The sequence below is a fragment of the Rhinopithecus roxellana genome, chromosome 11, assembly GCF_007565055.1.
Source record: "Rhinopithecus roxellana isolate Shanxi Qingling chromosome 11, ASM756505v1, whole genome shotgun sequence".
Taxonomy (NCBI): Eukaryota; Metazoa; Chordata; class Mammalia; order Primates; family Cercopithecidae; genus Rhinopithecus; species Rhinopithecus roxellana.
In genome coordinates, this window is record NC_044559.1 from 64,089,888 (window position 1) to 64,113,580 (window position 23,693).

The 23,693-nt window shown below is 39.1% G+C and overlaps 1 protein-coding gene across 2 annotated transcripts in view; it reads right to left on the reverse strand.

The window, feature by feature from the left end:
* Window positions 1–23,693, reverse strand: part of SLC16A12 (solute carrier family 16 member 12) — a 100,044-nt gene that overhangs the window by 24,674 nt on the left and 51,677 nt on the right. For both annotated transcript variants that reach the window (XM_030940076.1, XM_010380450.2), the window contains exon 2: window positions 4,017–4,262. In XM_030940076.1, the coding sequence (XP_030795936.1) occupies window positions 4,017–4,216 (200 nt within the window). In that variant the 5' untranslated portion in view covers window positions 4,217–4,262. The remainder of the gene's footprint in view (window positions 1–4,016; window positions 4,263–23,693) is intronic.

The following is a 23,693-nucleotide window of genomic DNA, read 5'->3' on the forward strand; positions in this document are numbered from 1 at the left end:
TCAAATTCGTACTTGGATACAGCTTAATATTAAGCAGACAGAATAAATTGCCTTTACTGTTCACATACTGAAGAGCTTTGCTTAATTAGGATTTGGTGGGGAACAAGGTGGTAAAGAGGCATTATTAGTGATTATTCCCGACACTTTTAAACAGTTTTTAAGTTCTTAAAATACATCCAATCCTGAATTTCAAAGAATAGGAAGAATCATGGGGTGATGGTAAATCAGGATGGATTATCCCCTTCCTATAAATTGCAATGTAGGGTGAGTTAACAAACCACTTTAGGCTCCTGAGTTAACTTTTGATCTTACTGGAAAAAAATTGTGCAAGTAAGATGTGTTTAACTTTTTCCTATTTGTCTGTGGTATGTCAGAGGAGGGGTAAGCCTAAGAAGTTTACACTAAAGTAAAACACTGTGGAAAGTAAGGAGAAAATTTGAGGAGCACTCAGGAATACCTGTTCCTCTGCAATTTTTCCTATGGAAAAATTTTGCACTAAGATCTACATTTTATGAGAAGAAAAGATAATTAATTCCTTGGTTCCTAGGTTCCTTAGTCTGAAGTGTGATTTGTAAGAGGGTCTGTGTAAGGGGAATTTGGAGACATTTATTCTCTTGGTACTATGACTTCTCATCGCTGATATGACAGCTCACTGGATATTAAGAAGTTGCCCATGTTAAGACAATGACTCCCATAACCATTTTAAAAAAACAAAAAACAAAAACCCATGTCTTGTAATACACAGTTGTTCTAAAGGATAAGCTGCAGAGTTTGCATGTTTGTGTGTGTGTGTGAATGTTTGTGTGTTTGTAGTGCATATGCAGGGGCAGGCAGAAGTGTGGTGTACGTATGAGAATAGTTTAGGAAGCTATTGAGCTATGTATTGGAAAGACCATAGTGGTTTCTGTGTTTGTGTGTGTGTGTGTGTTTCAAGAGTCAATGGATTATGAATGTATGTACAGTGACAAATAAGATGAGAAGTAAAAAACAAAACAAAACAAAAAACTAGAATTCCAGTCCAACTCTGTCCTGCTAGACAAAAAGAAATGTAGGCCGGGCACGGTGGCTCACCCCTGTAATCCAAGCACTTTGGGAGGCCAAGGCGTGCAGACCACCTGAGGTCAGGAGTTCGAGACCATCCTGGCCAACACGGTGAACCCCATCTTACTAAAAATACAAAAAATTAACTGGGCTTGGTGGCACGTGCCTGTAATCCCATCTACTCAGGAGGCTGAGACAGGAGAATCACTTGAACCCGGGAGGCAGAGGTTGCAGTGAGCCGAGATCATGCCACTGCACTCCAGCCTGGGCAAGAAGAGTGAAACTCCATCTCAAAAAATAAAAATAAAAATAAAATAAATGTAGGCAAGTCAATCTTTCTGAGCATCAGTGTCCTAATCTATTAAATAGAAGGTGAATAAATCACAAGGCTCACATGAGACCATGTGATTGGGAGACTTATCTTAGTATCTCATTGAAAAGCACTATGGGCAACTCCACAAAAGTGCAACTTCATCATGAAGACTCAACTACCCCTAAGATTCCAGCATGATCCCTCCTTCTAAAGCATTGTGCCCACTTCCAGAACTCCCTCATCATGGGAATGATGGAAGCTTCTATATGAAGGACCAAGATGAAAAGGATTCCTTTTAACTCCACGACTTCCTTAAACCCAGAACACAAGACTCATAATATAGATGAGTTTTTCGTTGTTGTTTATTTGTTTGTTTTGAGATGGAGACTCGCTCTATCGCCCAGGCTGGAGTGCAGTGGCGCGATCTCGGCTCACTGCAAGCTCCGCCTCTCGGATTCACACCATTCTCCTGCCTCAGTTTCCTGAGTAGCTGGGACTAGAGGCACCCGCCACCACCAGACTAACTTTTTGTATTTTGTTTAGTAGAGACAGGGTTTCACCGTGTTAGCCAGGATGGTCTTGATCTCCTGACTTCGTGATCCACCCGCCTCAGCCTCCAGGTGCTGATATTACAGGCGTGAGCCACCACGCCCGGCCTATAGATGAGTTTTATAGACTCATATTATAGACTCATAATCTAGACTTCTTAATGTCCAGGGAGCTATCATATCAGTGATGAGAAGTCACAATGTCAAAGGGATAATTGTATCCCAATTCCTCTTACAGAGGTCTTCTTAAGAATCACACTTCAGCCCGGCGCAGTGGCTCACACCTGTAATCCCAGCACTTTGGGAGGCTGAGGCGGGTGGATCACCTGAGTCAAGAGTTCGAGACCAGCCTGACCAACATGGTGAAACCCTGTCTCTACTAAAAATACAAAAATTAGCCCAGCGTGGTAGTGGATACCTGTAATCCCAGCTGCTTGAGAGGCTGAGGCAGGAGAATCACTTGAATCTGGGAGGAGGAGGTTACAGTGAGTGGAGATTGCACCATTGCACTCCAGCCTGGGCAACAGAGGGAGACTCCGTCTCAAAAAAAAAAAAAAAAAAAACCCAAACAAACAACAACAACAAAGAAAACACACTTCATAGTATTTCTGGTTCTAGGTCAGGGAGGAATTACCACACTGTCTTCCACAATAGCTGGACTAATTTATATTCCCACGAACAGCGTAAAATCACTCAGTATCAATTATATTATTTTGAACAAATCTGTAGTTTATCATGACACACAATCAACCAACCTTACTATAGCAAAGATAAACATCTTATTCTATCCTGCATTGTATCTTTGTTATGGGAGGGACATTGATGCCTCTATTGATGATGCCAACAAATAATTAGTCCAAATTACTTTCTTGTAAGGGTCTGCTGCCAGAGGAGAGAAATAAAGATTTCTATTTGAATGAAAGCACCTGTAGAGGAAAGAGCTAACACATGTAGACTTCAAATGCATATTTACTCCAAATATAAATGAGATGGATGAGTCCTAACATACATGCATCTAACTTAAGCATATTCAACACTATGACCTTGGAGAAAAGTAAGAGGGAGAAGAGAGCAGGCAAGAATGAGAGAATCTTTGTATCTGTGTTTGTGCTCTCTTTCAACCTAGAAGTCAGCCTTCACCACAACAGCCAAAATGCAAAATAAAGCAAAATAATTTAAATTCTAGGTTTTAAGCTTCCAGTGGCTTAATAAGCCCTAGGGAGCAAAGGAGTTTTCCAGGATTATTTTGGCCTTACAAGTTTTATCCTTTCTGGGATGAATATAGACCCTAACCCTGTGTAAGATTAACTCTGTGTGATCCATTCACACATCCACTGTAAACTTTATAACCATAGTCTTGTCACCTGGCACCCCTTTTCCTCACCGCTAGACTTAAAGCCACATCACACCATTATGATTATGATCTCTTGTCATCAGTTTGCCCATAGTGTTTTTCTTGATTTATGAATTATGGATCACAGATCCTATTAGCTTTGTAAAACTTTAATGAATAAGATCTATCTTAATTTAGACTTATCATTAAGATAAAAGAGTTAAAAATTCTGGAGAAACACATTTGTAGAAATGATCTTACCCTCCCCTGGAGCTATGCCGGCTTAAGCTTAACCTGACTTACCTTCTCAGGTGTGCATTTACCAATTCTTTAAAACCCCCAGAAAAGTGATTTCACTATGAAAATACTGTAGGACATTTCCCATGCTGTTTCATATGTGATGAGTTTTAACTATTTCATATTAATGAAGAGTGGAAGATGAAGAGTGAAAAGAAATAAATGTTACATCCTTCCACATCTTCTAGAGCTGCTTATGAAAATGAATGACTGGAATAGTCACAGCAGTGGCCTAAAACTGTCCTAAGACTCCAGGTTTAAATATCAGATACGATAGAAAAGACCACTATCTGGGACTCGTAAGTGTCAGAGAATCACATACTTTGCAAAGGAAACAATACCTGAGCAGTCAATGGAAATACACACACACGACATGCACACACACATATCTTCACAATGATGGGTTCAGAAACAGAATGAAGCAGATTTAAAAGAAAAGACAGGCCAGGTCATCTTAATAAGTCAAAAAGGAAATCCCACCTACCTTGTGACTGCCCGGGTGCAGATGGTAACAAGGAAACAGCCAGCCACAATCATCCAGCCCCAGCCTCCATCTGGAGGGGAGGTAGACCGAGCTCTATTTACTTTTGCCATTGTTTTTCTTTTTTCTTCTTTTCCAGGTTGCTCCAACAGCCAAGTTATGATCTTGGAAGAGTTTGCTGTCCAGTGACTTCCTGTTGGCATTCAAGGTTGGCATAGAACGCTACCTGGCACATGGGTTACTCGCCATCTAAAACCAAAAATCAAGACATATTTATATCTTATTGCTATGTCCAAAGGTTGATTTTTCTTCACTTGGTAAAACATGATTATTACTTTCCTATTAAATATGAGTATTTGTAACTATGAATACTAGACTGGGGAAAACTATTTGCTGTCCTTGGTACATACTTTCTTTTTAAAAAATATAATAGACCCTCTCAAATTGTAGTCAAATGCATGTCTACTCTATTTGATACCATTTTTCCCTAGCCTCTCTTGAAGGTAGTTGTGGCAATAAAGTGTAGTCTCCATTAAAGGGATGTGAGCAGAAGTCATGTGTGCCACTTCTGGTTCACCAACTCAAAGGCAGAGGTACTTTTCAAGGACTTCCAGCACCCTCTTCCAACCGACTGGAAGATGGATGTTGATATGAAACCACTTCAACCACACAGACCAGGACATCAGTCTAGGGGCTGGCAGAGCTACAAGACAGAAGAAGCCTGGGTCCCCAGATGACTCTGGGGAGACCTGCCCTCCTATTCTGGACTCTGTACATCTCTACACTGTTACACAAAAGATAAATAAGCTTCCATTTTATTTGTGTCTCTGTATTTTGGAGTCTCTCTGTTACAATAGCTTATAACATAGCCTAATTATTATACAGAATGAGTCTGACAGCAACTTCTTGGCATATTTTAAAATGCTATAAATTTTTAAGTGTGTAATTGAAGAAGAGAATGACAAATAAATGAGACAAAGTAGAGAGCCCAGAAACTAGTATATAATATTTTAATACAATCCAAATAAGGTAAAAAAAAGATCAGTGAAGAAAAAAATGTATTATTTACCACATTCTGTTCAACTCTCCATTTAGCTCTTGACCTTCCAGATAAATCAATAAATGTAAAAAAACAAAGAAGTAGTTAAAAACCTAAGTGAAAATATAGGCAAATATTTATCTGTTCTCTAGATAGGAAAACTCCCTGAGATGTAAAGTAATAAACCAAGATAAAAAAATTTTGTTAATTTGTCTAAATTGAAAGTTAACATTTCTGTATTACAACATGTGATTAATAAACAAAACCAAAAGGTAAGCCACAGGCTTGGGGAAAAAAACATTAGCAATACATACTTCAAAGAAGTAATATCTGCATTTATTCATTCATTCAACTGTAGGTATTTATTGAATCCCTAGCATGTGTCAGGCACCATTTTAGGGCACTAAGGATTCAGTAGTGGTCACAATACACAAAGTTCCTTGTGGTGGGCAGGCTCTAAGGTACCCCTATGGTCCTGGCTCTGGTTGTTCACATCTTTATGTAATCCCTTCCCTTGAGCATGGTAGGGACCTGTGACTTGCTTCTACCCAACAGAATATGGCACCTGTGATGGAACCTGACTCTCATAATTATGTCATGTTGTATATGACTCAGGCCTGATAGCCACTCTCACTCTCCCACTGTCCTTGAAGAAGCAAACTGCCATGCTGCACACCTAGGAGAAAGCCATTTGGCAGGGAACCATGGGCAGGCTGTAGATGCTGAGGACAGCCTCCAATGGACAGCAAGAAACATGAAGATCTCAGGGTCTTTTGTTTTTTACTTTTTCGCAAACATCTCAAGTGAGCCTGGATGCAGAATTTCCCCTAAATTGAACCTCCAGTTAAGAACAGTCTCACTGACACCCTGACAGCAGCTTTGTGATACCGTTAGCCTAGGACCCAGCTAAGCTATTCCTGGATTCTGACCCCATAGAAACTGTGAGATAAGGTGCTTCTTAAGGTATTCCACGGCTTGTCAAACAGGCTTCTTAATTACAGTAAGGGATGAATTTTTTGAGAGGAAAAATAAGTTTCAACACCTACTTCTTCTACAGAATTGAGCAAATTACCCAGTTGCTTTTATAATTTTATTGTGATCACCAGAAGAAATCCTAACATTAATTAAACGAAATGTCATTTCAACTATGACAATGTGTGGATTATTTGATGAACAAAGACTATGTACCACCTGGTAAATTACGGGCAAAACAAATTGCCTAATAAAAAGCATTTACTTTAAGACCACAACTTTCTCAAGAAAATGGCTCATAACAGAAATTTGTAAGCGTGCATCTTTGAAGATGGAACAAATTGGTGGCTGATGATTTCAGAGAGTGCATACAGAGCAGGGGTAGTGAGGCTAAGGCAACAAGAATGATTCCCACATACATCACTTAGGTTTGCTCCTTTTGAAGCCTCAGGTCTTCATTGTCATGCTGTTAACCATCTGGTGACTTTGGGGAGACTGACAAAGGTGATTAAGTGTACAACTGAAATTATAAATCTATCAAAAGTATCGGGAGACCAATACTGGCATAAATACTAAACCTATTGATAAAGAAAAAAAAGTTACTACTGGAAATTATAATATTGCGAAACACTGGCCTGGGGATTGAGTAATAGCCAAAATACTGGTGTTGGCGCGAAGTGAAAATAACAGTGATACAGAGCTGCTGTTTACAAAGCACTTGCCATAGGCCAAGCTACTAGCAAGCATCACTACAGACAGTATCTCATTTAATCCTTACAAGAACCATAAAAAATAGATATTATTATCCTTATCTTATAGGTAAAGAAACTCAAGTTAAAGAGATTAAGTAATTTGCCTTATTATTCTTTAGATAATGAAGCAGCAGAAATGGGTTATGAACCTTGGTCTGATTCCAAGCCAATGCCCTAACCAATGCCCTGCACTGCTTCTACTACATTTCCTTATTCCTTGGTATAAATTCATAAACATTTTTGTCTAATTATACACATAATTCTTGCTGATGACACACCAGTAGGATGATGTGAATTGCAGCCTGACGTAGCTATAAATGCAGTTCTTTAAATGGTACCCTTGATATTTCCCTGAAACATTCCTGTAGGTCACTGATTTGACCAGCTGTGAAATTTCAGAGCAAAACCAACCCTCTAAAGGTGTCTCTAACACTCTGGAGCTTCAGATTAAGGTTTTCTAAAACATAACTTTGTGGCATGAATAAGTAGCTTTAACAGTCATCTACTTTCTTCCCCAAAATGAAACGCTCAAGGAAAAACTCTTATTTTAAAAGATCTACCATACCTGTATTTTTGCTTTCACACACAGCCTGCTGCAGCAGTCAGAGCTGGTAGTCCATCCCTTCTTCTATTCCATCATAACCCTGGCTTTGTTAGGATTCAACTCTTAGCTGCTCTCTCCAGCGGCCATCTGGGCCCAGTCCCTTGGTTCAGGGAATGGTTTTGGATTGGTCTCCCGTTCCCATGTCAGTGAGTGATGAGGCACAGAATTGGAAGTATCTAGCCAATTAGCTATGGAGAGAAGCCTCTGGGAAATGTTTCTCTGTTCTTAAGAAAACATACGAGGAAGAAACAAGCCCCTCTTCTTCCTGTAGATTCTGGATGTAATACCTGGATCTATAGCAGCCACAGTCTTAACCATGAAAGAAGCTAGTTTGAGGACAAAGTTGATGAGCCAAGACCCAGTTGGAAGATCTGGGTTCTGGCTCTGCATCTTAAGAGTTATATGAATTCAAGCAAATTACTTTATGTCTCTGAGCCTCAGTTTACTTACCCATGAAATGGAGGTAATAATTTTACTTTCACAAAATGTTGTATATATTAAAATGAGAAAAAACATGAGGAATACCTGACACATAAATGTAGATATTATTTGCCATGTGATTTAACCTCTTTTCATTTGTTCATCACTCATTAATTCAATATTTATTGAGTGTCCAATATGCACCAGAAACTATTCTAGGAGCTGGGCTATGAGCATTGCAGAAAAGAGACAATAGCCCTGCTTTCATGAAGCTCACATCCTAGTGGGACAGGCACAGTTCATGAACTGTTGAACAATAACTTCTAAGCCTTCTTTGTTTGTAGAAAAAATTACCTTTGGCCTACTTCACAGGATCATAGCTATAGTCAAATGAGAGCACCCACAAACTGGCAGCAACGAGCAAATCAAGCTTCAGGACACTTTCATTATGCCTACAGTGTTTTTTAAATGTTTACATTAGTTGGCACTTGTAAAGATCAGATACTATCCAAATTTCCAAATTCTTTTGAAAAACTGCAAGCTCTAAAAATACGTTGGGCTGCATTCCCTTGTGGCAGCCATGAGATGGGGCCAAGCAGCAGTGTCCCCTTTCAGACAAGGCCTGCACTTCCGCTTTACCCTATCCCTGACACTCTGTCCTACACACATTTGTGTGCAGTTCCTGTGTGCTTTACCTGCCAGGCCCCTGGAGGCAGTAAGATTTTCAACTTCTGCCCATACTGTGCTAACATAAATCAAAGCTTTTTAAACAGCCATGTGAGTCACGTTTATGGTACGTTTTATGCCTAGCACCCTCTCTTTCTCTCAATTCCGATAGAACCAGCATTCAAGAGTCTACCTACACCTGTGACAAACACACACAATGGAATAACTCACCCGTTGGACACAATTAGCTGCCAAGTGTTATGATGTGATACCATCAGTTGTACCAGTAAAAAAAGGCACAACTTAGAAACTTCTGCCTTGGTATAGTCCTAGCTTCTTCTTAGGCTTTTCCATTTAAATAAACCCCAAGGTTAAGTTGTTTTCCAGGGTAAGACTATAAATCCACCTGTCCATAAACATCTGGTATAAGGACCATCCTTAGTGCCGCCATAGGCTATGAAAGAAGACTGAAACAGCCAGAGCTGCACAACAGCCCTTTTAAAAAGAAACATAATGTGATGGACCATGAATTAGAAAGGTATCCACATTCTTTCAACAGCAATTCTATTTCTGGGAGGCTATCCTAAGAAAACAATGTAAGAGAAGCCACTATGGGCAAAAAATAATAGCTGTATTAACAATAATACATAAAACAGAAACAACCTAAATGTTTAACAACCAGGAAGTGTCTGGAGAATTATGACATGTTCAACAAATGGAAGAGTGCAATTCATTACAATTATAAACAGGAAGATGATATTGTAATATGGAAAACCATCATGATGCAATGTTAAAGCCAAGAAAAGACCCTCATATACTTTGTGAGGGAAGCTATGTAAAGCTTCTGTAAAAGTTGTATGCTTGTAATTGTCACAAAAAGTAGGAAGAATATGTAAAAAGAAATATAATTGAGCTGGCATGATTAAGTTATTATTCATTTCCAAAACTGTGTTAAATATCATTTTACATATAATTTTTTAAAATAGATATTTCAGGTCTATTCCTTCAGTGAGCACAAAAGTCTCTTTTGTAGTTTCTCAAGGACTGAAAATAGCTATCATTTATTGATATGGCACATTGAAAATGAGGTGATTATTCAGTAGTGGACGCACTGTAGGCAACAAGCCCCTGGCAAAATAAAATGTTCTGTTTCTTTACAAAAATATTAAGCATCATTAATTTTTGCTTTGCTGCTGCTAAACTCCCATGATTCCTTTTTCATTTGTTTTAGGTGAGCATCCTCTGTTTGGCATTTCCACATGTAATAAGTTAAGAACTGATTTGATAAGATATCCCAAAAATGCAATTGTATAAATCCAAATAAAAAATTTAAATAATCATCCCAACATAGCTGTGGTGATAGCATGATGAACAAAGGTCTGTTGTAAGTCACAGAGTCAACCTGGGTAAAACCACGGGACAAGGAACATCCTCATGGGACACCAGGGTGGGGAGAAAGAGCCTCTCTGCAACCATAGGTATGCAATACTATTAGTAACAATTTCTCATGAATAAGCGCATTTGATCTTCACCATCCTCAGAGATAAATGCTGTCTTTCCCTCTTCCTCAATGGTGAAACTGAAGCTCAGAGAAGTGAAAGGACTCCCTTGACAACACTGCATGTGAGTGTAAATGGAGGCAAGTAGCTTTGGCTGACTTTGGATGGTGCACTTGTCCATTCGCTCTGAGATTTCAAAATTGTTACTGGCGTTTCTGTCAACAAGATGTCCAAGCAATGCTAACGCTTAAGCACCATTCACGTGAGTGACCACGACAAAAGGAAGGGGGGAGAAGCCGACAAGGTTATCACAAGGGTATGCGGCTGTTCACAAAACAACGCATGTGAGTTTCTTTCAAAACAGGTCATTTAATAGATTTATACATATTCAGAAGAAATGTGCAGGTTAGACAGGGCAAACCTTGTTTCCTGGAGACTTTGAAGCAGTCTGAAGTTCTCCCACAACATTAACCTGAGCATTCTTGTAAATAATTAACCCACCTGATAATAGACAAATATAATGGCCAGGTCTTTTATTAAGTTAATAGTCTTGCAACTCTTCGTTTTACTAATCAGCCTGCGATTCATATTATTTTGACATCAACCACTGATGAATTCTACTCATCAAATGGAACAGTATTCTCTATCCCATTCTGGCTTCAGAAAAGTTTTCTGAGATGAAAGAAGTACTATATGATGATGTTCTTCTAAGATTACTCCTTACAGTGTAAGTTGGGATGTATTCTCAACTTCACTTTATCCTCTTTGCTTTTTAAAAAAAAAAATCATTTGCAAAAAATTGTTGCTAACATTCAGTAACATTGCAGTAAAGCACTCCATTTGTGAGACAACTCTTTCATGTTGCCCACAGTAAAGTTTTCTGAAGAGATTCCTTTTATCACTAGAAAACCTACAAATTTCTTATAGTCAGTAAGCAACTAGAATAAAGGGAAGAGTATTCTTAGAACCACTTGTTTTGGAAGGCCTCCAACATTGGGCTTTCCCTTGTTCTTTCCTTCCTTGACTCCTTCTATTTCCAGCACCTTCACCTTCAGCTGTATTCTTACCTTATAAATTGGTCTGTAGCCACAAAAGAGAGAGTATGATGGAAAAATACCAAGGGTGGGCATTTGGGCTGAGTCCCAGTGACCCTGTATGAATCACTTCCTTTCTGCTGCTATTTCCTCATTAATAAAATCAGGATATTGAATTACTGATGCCTGTCTTCTAAACCAGATGACTACTAACTACATCTTCCCTAATATGTATGTTAACTGGTACAGGTAAGCACTCGCAGTAAAATTGTAATTAACTTTGCTTTTTGTTTACTTAATAACTCAAGGTAGAGACAATTCCTCTTTGTTATTGCTTAAGAATCATGAAATTTGCCAGTCTCCTTTTTTTTAGGCATTTCTAAAATATTTCTATACTACAGGTAATTTTTTAAAAAAAATCTTCTGATGTATTACCCCTTTCTGGTAAGCCAGGTTCCTTTAAATGTTCCCTTATGTCATTAAGGCTAAGTCAAGAAGCCTATTGCTGTAGGGAATGAGACATAAGCCCCATGCAGAATAAATGCATCCACAGACAAGGAATCACGGGATTGTGTTATAGGGGACATTCCCACCACACAGAAAGGGAAAGTACAAGCCTACCATGAGAGGAAAGAGAAACAGACTTTAAAGGAAGGGTGATGAGCTACCCAGGTTTCTTAGGGACTATGTCTCCCACTCCCTAAGTCTTGGCCCAGACAGGTATGTGGTATGGTGAAGAGATAGTTTTCCCTTAACCTAGGTAGCTGAGGGAGAAGTGCCAGTAAGGAGGCCTATGCTATGTGTGCCGTGTATAACTGTGGGAAGACACAACTTCACCAGTCCCCTCTGTCTAAGCAGAGAGAAACAGAGTGCCCACAGACAGTCCTTCACCTCCTAGATGGCACAGAAGTGATGGGGGGATTCTCCCATGTTCTCAGTGGAGACATGGAAGATAGCTGAGATGAGAGCCAGGGCCATAGCAAAGGGAAGAGGGATTCCATGGCAAATGTGGTGAGCCAAATGGAAACCATAGGTGACCCTTAAGAACTACAACAAGAAAGGTGGGGAATTTCCTCCAGGCCCTGGCCATATGGAGAATACAAAACATAAGCTCCCAGCAGCAAAGTACACAAGGAGGACAGAAGCCATCATTTAGAGAGCACCAAGATGAGTTTCAATTTACATGGACATTCAGGAGGCCAGCAGGATGCCCAGTAACCAATACTAGGAAAACCTCTGCATGGGCCAATGAGAACTTAGAAAACAACCAGAGGGCCTGCATGCTAACCACCTCCCCGACCACTACCACAAGGACACATGCGCTCTCCTCTAGACCAGACACACTCACGAAGAAGGAGGAATAAACACAAGAGAGGGGAGAAACAACCCTAATAATCAGAGTAACCTCAGATTTGGCTGAATAATATGCAAAGAAAGCTGATCTTAGATGAAAAATACTAAATTTGAAAGACTGTTAAACATTTTTAAATTGAGGTATAACTTACATACAATAAAACATGCCCATTTTAACCCTACATTTCAGAGTTTTGAGAAATGCATCACTCATGTAATCACAACCACCACAATCAAGACACAGAACATTTTTATCATCCCCAAACATTCCCTCATGCTCCCTTGCAATCAATATTCACCAGCCCTAGCACCAGAATACCACTGATTTGCTTTCTGTCAATAAAGATTAGTTGTCAATACAGACTGCTTTCTGTCAAGATAGAATTCTGTCAAGAATTTCATAAAAATAGAACGAAACAACATGGATTACTTTGCTTCTGGCCTCTTTCACTCAGGATAATGTTTTGAAATCATTCAGTTTGTTGTGTGTATCTGCAGTTGATTCTTTTTATTGTTGAATATTAGCATGTGTTACTACAATGAGTTTATTCATTCGTTTGTTGATAATTGTTACAGTTTTTTCCAGTTTTACATTATGAATAAAACTTCTATGAACATGAGTGTACAAGTCTTTTTGTGGACGTATGTTTTCATTCTCTTGAGTAAACCCCTAGGAAAGAAATTGCCCAATCATAGGGTAAATGTATATGTTAACTTTAGAAGAAGGTGCCAAACTGTTTTTAAAGGTGGTCGTGTGATATTTCCAGTACTAAATTAGAGTTCCAATTGCTTCACAACTTTGGCAATACTTGGTATTGATAGTGTGATTAATTTCAGTCATTCTAGTGATATCAAATGGTATCTCATTGTACTTTTAATTTGTACTTCCCCAATGACTAATTATATTAACCAGTTTTCCAATAATTATTAACTATTCATATATCTTTTTTGTGAAGTGTCTATTCAAGTATTATGCCCATATTTTACTAGGAGGTCTGTCTTTTATTATTGGGATACAGGAATACTTTATACATTCTAGATACAAGTTATTTGTGGATATACGTGTTAGAAATATTTTCTCCCACTCTGTGGCTACCTATTCATTCATTAGTGGTGTATTTTGAAGAGCAGAAGCCATTACTTTTGATGAGTTGAAATTTATTATTTTTTCTTTGTAGCTGATTGCATTTCTCTGTATTAGTGAATAATTAGAAATTAAAAAGTTTTAAATACCACTTTACAGTAGCTTCAAAAAAATGAAATGCTAAGAAATAGATTCAACATAACATGTGCATTATTTTTACACTAAAAGTATGAAACAGCACTAAGAAAAATTTACAAAATCCTAAAAAAGAGAGAAAGAGAGATATCTTGCTCATAGATTGGAAGACTTGGAAGATGTCATATCTACCCAAGTTAGTTGATAGTTTCAATGAAATCCCAAACAAAATTCCAGCAGCATTATTTCTTTTTTTTTTCTTTTTCTTTTTCTTTTTCTTTTTTTTTTTTTTTTTTTTTTGAGATGGAGTATCGCTCTGTTGCCCAGGCTGGAGTGCAGTGGCGCGATCTCAGCTCACTGTAGCCTCCACCTCCTAGGTTCAAGCGATTCTCCTGCCTCAGCCTCTCGAGTAGCTGGGAGTGCAAGCGCCCACAACCATGCCTGGCTAATTTTTATATTTTCAGTAGAGATGGAATTTCACCATGTTGGCCAGGCTGATCTTGAACTCCTGACCTCAAGGGATCCACCTGCCTTGGCCTCCCAGAGTGCTGGGATTACAGGTGTGAGCCACCATGCCTGGCCGGTATTTTTTCTTTTAAATTTATTTCTTTTTTATTATTTTCTTGAAACAGTGTCTCACTCTGTCACCTGGGCCAGAGTGCAGTGGCACTATCAGGGCTCACTGCAGGTTTGACCTCCTGGGCTCAAGTGATTCTCCTACCTCAGCCTCCCAAACAGCTAGGACTACAGGCACATACCACCACACCTAATCAATTTTTGTATTTTTTTTGTAGAGATGAGGTTTCACTATGTTTCTCAGGCTGGTCTCAAACTTTTGGGCTCAAGCAATCCTTCTGCCTCAGCCTCCCAAAGTGCTGGGATTACAGGCCTAAGTCACTACACCTGGCCTCAGCATTCTTTTTTTTTTTTTTAATAGAAACTGACAAGCTGATTCTAAAATTTATATGGAACTGAAAATGACTTAGAAAAGCCGAAATATTTTTAAAAGAAAGAACAAAGGTTGAAGACTTACACTGACTGATTTCAAGACTTGTTCTAAAACCAGAGTAATCAAAACAGTGTGATATTGGCACATTATATTAGTGGAACAGAATAGAGAGTTCAGATAAAGACCTACACATTTATTCAAATGGGGAAAAATGAATCTTGAGTCTTATTGTCACTCTATATACAAAACCTATAGATAGAAGATGTAAACGTAAAAGAAAACTATAAAACTTATAGAAGAAAACAGAGGGAAAAGATCTTTATAACTTGGGAATAGGCAAAGGTTTTTTAGAGAGGACAAAAGCAGCAAAATAAACTCCCCACTCTTGCCTTCATTTAAAATGGAGGCTTATGAAGAAGTTTAAATTTATTATAGCAACAAATAAGTTGTAATGTTTTTCATATCTGTATTGCTTTACAAGTAAGTTTCAACACTACCACAACTCACTAGAGAAGATTTCTAAATTTCTAAATAAACTGTACTGTTGTCTCTGCAGTGGGGAGGTACTCTTTTAGGGTACATTTGTAGCCTTTAGTGTGTCCCATTTGAAGCTCTTTGATCTACACACTCACTCCTGTCCCTGTAGAGAAGCAAGAGGGGAACACACAGATAGTATTTCTAATCATGGAAACTCAGTGTCCTCAGCCATAATCTGTTGGCCTGAGGATTGGCTGGTCCTTGAAGTCCTCAGCAGAAGCCACATTCTGCCCATAAATATGACCATCTCCTTAGCCAAATATTAGCCTCGCTCCTAGCCCATCACTACCACACCCAGCTATCCTACACTATAAATTTCTTACAACTTACTGAAAAACTCAGGCTTTATATATTTTTACATGCTATTCCCTTTACCTTCAAATTCCTTTCTTCCACACTTTCAAACACACTGCCTGGTTCAGAATAAGAGCTCACTCAATGCCTAATAAATGAATGAAATAAGTTCTGCCTTCACCAGGGAGAACCCCCTCAAGTCATAAGAAATAAAAGCATAAATAACTATCACTAGTTTTTAAATGGCCATTCAGCTGAAAGAAACATGGAAAGCAGTTTATCCTCATCAGAGAGGTCTAACCTTCACAAAGCAAGAAAATCAACCATTATAACCAGAAAAGGAAGAGTATTTAACACAACCAGCTTCTCTCTGAACAGCGCACACCAGAGCATGGCGTTCATGTCACGGAGGTACCAGCCAGCACTTAGAGCTCAAGGGTCTGACTCTTGGAACACAGAATAAGTCATAAAGTAGTAACAGTAATGATGATTATTACTATTTGGGGCACTGAATCCACCAGGCTCTGAATTCACTGCTATAAATATGTTATTCCATGTTATCTTCATCTCGACCCTGTGAGGTAGGTATTATAATCTGCATTTTACGGACAAAGTAAGGTATGCTCTATCCAGGATTCCACCTCAGGTCTGACTTCAAAGCTTGTGCTCTTGTTCACTGCAAACCATCGTCTCTCCTCGGCCTTCAAGCTGTGTCTTGGTAGAAGCCATAACTGTTATGTGGGATGCTGTGTCCCCAGCAACTAAACAGCGCCTGGCATGTGTTTGCTAAATGTTGTTGCTAAATGTAAGCCTCTTGTGGATGTTCAGAAAACGACAGTTTGGCTCCCTATCACTTCACATGTTATTACTCCCTCTTAACAAGAATTAAATGTCTGGTCCTTGAAGTCCTCAGCTACCTCTACCCCACCCCAGTTAACATCCTGGCCTATGGCTGGGAAACAGAGAGGAAACCACGTGTATTAAAGGGCAATTTTCCAAGTATGAGAGAATTCCAACATTTTTTTCTGCACAGCCTTTACAGCAGTGTAGCAAAGGGTTCCAGCTGGTAGCCTTACAGACTTCTATCCTAGGGGCAAACTCGAGTTCCAAAGGGACTGAACGTGGGAGGGAAGTTAAAGGAACCCCTCTCTCTCTGCTTAGGCTTGCACAGTCTCTGGCCCAAGCACCCAATTGTTTTCATCCATTTAGAGCCTCTGGATCCTGGAGATGCCTTCAGCTGGAAATAGATTTATTTATTTTTATTGTTCAATGACATTACACATGTGCCATGAGACAATACATATATATTGTTCTAGGTGAAGAGAGACTAACACTGCTTTTTATGATGTGCTTATTTTTCCTTTCTGCTTCTCTCTGCTTAGTCCTCAAACAGATCCTGGTAACGGGAGTAAATAATTACTGACTTCAACCAGAAATTTTTGGATGTTTGTCAGAGACCTTTGGGCACTAAACTGAAACACTGACCTTTGCTAAAGAAACTGCCAAAGCTTCTACATTGTGCGTGATGCTTTGAGGAGAGGAACACTTTACATAAGACTTAGAATAAACAGCAGAGTGATTTGTATGGTATTTGGTCTACAGAAAGGAAGAAAACGGTACAACTTGTGATTCACATACAAGGCAGACAGTAGAAAGCAAAATTCTTTCCCACCCTTTCAGCTCCTAATCCACACAGCCACTGATTCTAGGCAACATCAGAAAAATGCTTACTTCTGAGTTGTTGAATGTGCAATTCATAACCAGGAGCTTGTCCCCAACTACATCTTCTGCAGTAATAGGATTCTGGTATAAAGTTGGGTATAGTGTCTGGCATAAAGTTGGTGCTCAATACTTGTGTAGTTCCATGAATAAATTTTTGTGTCCAACTCAGTGCTTTGTAGAACTCTTTTATTCTAATTTTGTACTCTTACAGAGTATGGCATTATTAAGTCAGATTATATTGGAGGCATCTTGGCTGCAAAGGAGAACCTGGGAGTTTGAGATGCATTTCACAGAGTCTTTTTGTTCATCATTAGAGAGCCTATTATTGAGAACAGTGCTGCTGTCCATACCACAATATTTCCCTCACTCTGTAATCACTGCCTACCTGCCATGCTGTTGAAATGGGAGGGGCAATGAGTCCATTATTTCAGTCAGCTAGAAATTAACCCCTCACGTCATGGAGTACTATGGAGAACTGGTGTTTGTAAGAGTGCAGGCAGAAGAGCACAGTTCTGCACTCAGAGTGTGAGATCCCTAAGAGTAGGGACCCTGGAGGCTCCCACTCCCCACTGTATCTCTAGTGCCTAGGATCATGCCTGGGAGAAAACAGGGACTCAATAAGCAGTTAGTGAACAAACTTCCCTCCAGTTCTCCAGTTCAGGATAATTTCTCAAATTACATGGGGAAATGGTACAGGGAGCTTGAGGAATGGGAGCAAGAAACCCTTTCTTTGATCTTTTTATCTGCCATAACCAGCCTTCCCAGCACTGGAGTCATAGAACCCTAACTGAACCTATCTCACTGGGCACACAGGGCATGCCTAGGCCCTGACCCCAGACCAGGCCAAAGTTGGAAACAGAAATTCCACTGGCAGGTTTGCCCCTTCTTTCTGCTTTTGCAGAGTGGGCCGCAGGAGGGCTCACCTACAGGGCCTGGCACTCGGCCCACAGTCTGCCCCACATTACGCCAGCCATCAAATTCCACAGGCCTGTAGAGATGTTTATTTTTGTGTTCTGTAGACTCTGCTCACGGCTTGAGCCACAGCAGGTCACACAAAGGACAAGGTGTTGCCAAGGGTGAGAATGTGGTGTACTCTTTTTGTAAGACTGGGGACTTGAATTTCTGCTGTGAAATGAAAGATTTAGACATGATTTTACAAAAATTCCTTCAAGATACAGATGATTGTTTTTGTTCCTATCCTGATAGAAGTAATTATTGTTGAACCAGTTCATTCCACCTCCCTCTAGTTTAGAACCAAAGAAAGTTTGATGAACTTTTAACAAAGTCCTTGGAAGTAATTCCCCGATTCTTTGCATGTTAGTACAATCTGTACATTTAAAAAGATGTCCAGGCCAGGCACAGTGGCTCACACCTGTAATCCCAACACTTTGGGAGGCCAAGGCGGGTGGATCACCTGAGGTCAAGAGATTGAGACCAGCCTGACCAGCAGAGATGGAGGAACCCCATCTCTACTAAAAATACAAAATTAGCCAGGTGTGGTGGTGCATGCCTGTAATCCTCAGCTACTCGGGAGGCTGAGGCAGGGAAATCACTTGAACCTAGGAGGTGGAGGTTGCTGTGAGCCGAGATTGTGCCATTGCACTCCAGCCTGGGCAAAGAGCAAAACTCTGTAAAAAAAAAAAAACAAGATGTCCTCAGCCAAACAAAGCAATAGTTATATTCTTAATATAAGCTATAAGCCATTTGTTCATTAAGAATCTGTATAAAGACAATAGGTAAAATAAATTTGATGACATTTTCAAATAAAATTTCTTATGAATCACTAAGGCACTTACACATTCGAAGAATCCTGTACCTGTGCAAGATATTCTGTCCACCAATATTACATGTACATATGGATGTACAATCCTTGTACTAAGTCTATTGTTCCCTCTCAGTTCTGAGACCAGCTCCCACGCGCCGCCCCCCCCCTCAGCGCCCGATGAAGTCCCTCTGTTTATTAAGAGTAGGACTTGTGCCTTGGAGAACATGAGTTCTTTCTGGTTTACTGGGTATATTATTTAAGGAACTGGGAAGGGAAGATTTCAACAAAGACGTTGTTTATAAAGGTATGAGCAGTGTTAATAAAATCTGACAACACTATATCATGATAGTGTTGGAGAATAACAGTTACATCAGGTAGAACTTAATAAAGGAAGTGGAGTCCCTTGGGCCTAGTAACAGTGGGAAACTATTACCGCCTCTAGACTTAAGGGGGCAGAGGGGGAGAGCAGTTACTGGAATCGTGGAGAGTTGATGTAGAAAGTCCCTGTTAAAGGGAAGCAGTCAGTCCACAGAATCTGACAGTCAAAGAGCCAAGGAGATAAACACATCAGCCACACCTCCTCCTGCATCCCAAGTCTCAGAGGTGATTCAACCCAACTGATGTAGCCCATAAATGTTTTCAGCCTCCCAGGTCAGAGAACAGGGTGGAAGTGGGATGAACAGTGAACCTGCAGGGTGGAAACAAACTGTGTTGCATACCAGTGTGACCGATAAGCTCGCCCTGCAGCATTCTAGGGCTATGTAAAAAGGTGAGGTCAAGTCCTGAGCTCACGCTGGGCTTTGTCTTTTAACTAGATCAGTTGCTGATGTCTACCAACTCAAATCTTTTAGCATATTTCAAAGAGGAAACTCATCTGTGAAACCAACCTCCTCTTTCACTGCTCAGACTTAAGCACTCCCTTAGTTTCAGCCACCTATCACCTTTAAATGGACAACTATAAAACCTGCATCTCTGCTTCCGATCTTTCTCCCAAGTTACAGACTCAAATTTCCAGTAATCTGCATGAGAGTCAAACTCTCATGTCCAAAAAAGCACTGGCTAATCACTCCTGGAAACACTGTTTTCTTAATGCTCTCATCGTTTCCAACTAGAAATGCTAAAAGTTTTGAGTCATTTTGACTCCACCCCAACTCTCATTACAAGTGAATCCAACTCTTATCACTTATTTTTTGTAATTCCTCTCATCATCTGCCCTCCCATCTTTATTTTCCATTGCCTTGTTCCTGAACTGAGCCCATCCTAGCCTGGCTTGTTCAGCCCTGACTCTACCTCTTACTGACTTTATTTACACTTCTCTGCCACTTACTAATAGTGAGCTGTCAGTGCCCCATTCCTTATCTGCAGGATAGGCCCATGTTTAGTACCTACAGCTGGTGACAAAGACCTCCTTTTCCATGATTCTGTGGGGTGGGGACTCCAGTAGAGTTAACACTCCTGGCTCTTCTCCTTCTCCTCACTTTTCTCCATAAGAGGGGTTGCTTATCTGTTTCCTTGAGAGAAATCGCTACATACACTCACCTCACAGTCTTTCTCTCTCTCTCTCTTTTTTTTTTCATGTGGGATCTGCCTATTTGTAGAAAGGCTCATCTTCCTCTGCAATTCTGTGCTATAAATAAAATAGGGGACGATGCCCTTGCAAGGAGGCCTATGGTTGTTTAAGAGCTGCCAGTGACCACAACTTGGCTCTTTTTCATGAGCAAAGTATTGCACCCCTACTTGGCTAGTTGTCTTAGCTTCATTCCTTAATTATCGGTATTATTAGCCTTTAGGGTGGCATTTTGATCTTCATCTGTTTAATACCTGTTTCTACCTCTAAACTGGCTTACAACTTAGGGAAAATATGAATGTTTAGTATTGGTCCTTTCAAATCCCAATTCCTACCACACGGAGTTGTTGAGAAAATGAAATGAGGTAACCCATATTATATCACACAGCATAGGTCCTGTCCATAGTAAGCATTCAAATAAATGTTAGCTGTTACTACTGTTGTTGTTATAGATTGCCTCCATGATTTTTATGTCATGATAGTGTTGGAGAATAATAGTTACATCAAGTAGAACTTCATAAACTGCAAAAGAAGCTCTATCACCATTCCCTATTCAAAGACTTTATGTAGAGGCATTTACATATGTTCTGAGGCTGGGTGTGAAAAGTGTTCTGAAAGAGAATTCATCTGAGAAGGAGGCTTATAAAAGGCCCTTTAGGTCATGATGCAGCTGTAAATAGTAACACAACATGGCTCAGAAAGATTTTTAAAAATAAAAAAGAAACCCACATTCCTCGGACAGGACACCCCTCTCTCAATAATTCCAGGGTTGTTTTGCCATCCCACTCCACCCCCAGTTATAATACTACTCTTTGAGGCCATTAAAACTGTTGCAAGTATGAATACCACATTACATTTTGAAGCCCATGGAACAGTGCCCTTGGCATGAGGTCAGACATATCTAGCTTGAAAATTCTACTCTGGTAATTACTAGCTCAACGATTTTGACATGCAACTTAGCTTCCTGAATCTCTCCTGCTGTATACATTGCAGTGAATATTTCCTTTTAAATAGGGCTTTAGTGAGGGTTAAATGGCAAAATACATGTAAAAGCATCTGATACCTATTAAATATTCACATACTAACAAATACTAATTTTCTTCCTTATAATACCAGCAAATACATTTTTCATCTTCATTTATTTCTTTCAATAATTTTCCAAACGAAAAAGTAAGAGACTGTTCACTACAGTAGCTGTACAGGAGCATACAGTAGGTACAAAAAATGCTTAACTAAGTTATTACATCTACCAGTTACTAGATCAAATAGTGACATGATTAGAAAATTAGTAAATAGATATCTTCATCATAACTGAAAGTACACATATTTTTTTTCTTGGAGTATCAAAAGGAAAACAGACCCAGTGTCTTCATCTTTCCAAGTCAATTTTCCCTTATGCTATGCAGACAACACTAAAGAGTTAAATGCAGTGAGGGAGACTGGCAAAACGAAAATAAGAGGCAGAACCATAAATCCAAGAAATGCCATGTTTCTTGAACATTTAAACTAATTTTCACTTCTAAGCAGTATTTAGTTGATTCTTTATTTTGAACTTCCACTGAAATTCTTTACAGACAAATATCTGTATACTAAATATCTGTATCTGTGTTCCTTCCTTTTTAATGATTTTTCCTAAGTTGTACACAAATGCTATGTCCAATCCCTGAACTATTAAAAGCCTCTATAAATGACAGCTCTGAGGACTGTAGCAGCACACAAAAATGCCCGTCTATGTTGGGATATTAACTCTAAATCAGAACACAAAATGTACATGCTATGAGTACAACTGTAGAAATACATATGCATAAGGAGAAAATAAGAAATGAATGCACCAAAATAGAAAATAGCTGTATGAGGAAAGTGAGATCATGAATGAGCTCTTCCTGCATTTTCTGAATTTCCTGGAATACTCATGCTCTTTTTATACAAAGTAATAAAATCACTTGTACATAGTGGCAACTAAGTGTGTACATTTTATTTCTTTTCCAGTTAACATCAGTTCACATCAGCTTGTCTATATACTTGGCATAGTTGACATTTGTCTATATATATATATATATATGTTTAGGTTTGCTCTCTTTATTTAAACTTATTGAGATTTTATCATTCCACTAATACCTGAGAGTTTTGCTTTTGGGACTACTCTTTCATACATGGATTAAAAGTTTCCCCCTCACTTTTTATCTGCCCAAAAAGCTAAAAACAAGAATCTATTGGTGGATAGATAAACTGCATAACTAATTTTTCAAGGTTGGCTACTATCTAATTGACACTTTTTTTTTCATGTATATGTGTGTGTGTGTGTGTGAGAGAGAGAGAGAGAGAGTGTGTGTGTGTGTGTGTGTGTAAAACAAAAAAAAATGTATTCCAGTATGGTTTATCACTATAATTTTCAAAAATTGTTTTCCTTTTACAAAGTGATGCAACATTTGATGAGTAAATAACATGGAACAAAAAAGTCCACTTTAGGACAACTGCACTAGACAGAATGAGAATGCAATGTTCTTTCTCGTGGCATTTCAGGCTCGCATGAGGAAATCATTCTCTTTTTCTTTCATAAACTTCTTGAGAGAATGCTGACAATGATAAAATTGTCTCCACCAGGAGCTAGGAGAAAAACAAGTTAATATTTTCAGGATAAAAATAAGTAAAGGCTTGAGCTACGCTGAATAGTTTTAGAATCTTTCAGTGAAATAGCCCAAACAGAGAAAATAAATGTTTTGAATTTCTGAAAAATAATTAATCATCTATAAGATTGAAAAGTACAATTTAGTCTGTACTTAATGATTTGTGTCTTAAATCCATACTCCTCACTTAGAATAGAGTGTCAAAGAGTACAAATTCAGTTTACTTTGGATTCTCATTTCTCCAGAACACAGCAGAAAAAAAAAAAAAAAAGCCTAAAGTATAGCTACAGACTATGGTACAAAGTTAATATATATTCTTAGAAGCATTCCAAAGGCCAGTGTAGTCAATGTATTTTTACTATGTACTCTATACTAACAAGTTTGATGCTATGGGTTTTAGATACATCAATAATAAATTTTAATCACAGTGTGGTGGAAAATAGTATCACGGTCAATGTATAATCAAGGATGAGAAGTCATAGTTAAGAGTCTAATAGAGGCCAGGTGTGATGGCTCACGCCTATAATCCCAGCACTTTGGGAGGCTGAGGTGGGCAAACTGCTTGAACCAAGGAGTTTGAGAACAGCCTGGGCAACATAGCAAGACCCTGTCTCTACAGAAAATACAAAAAATTTACCCAGGCGCAGTGGCATGGGCCTGT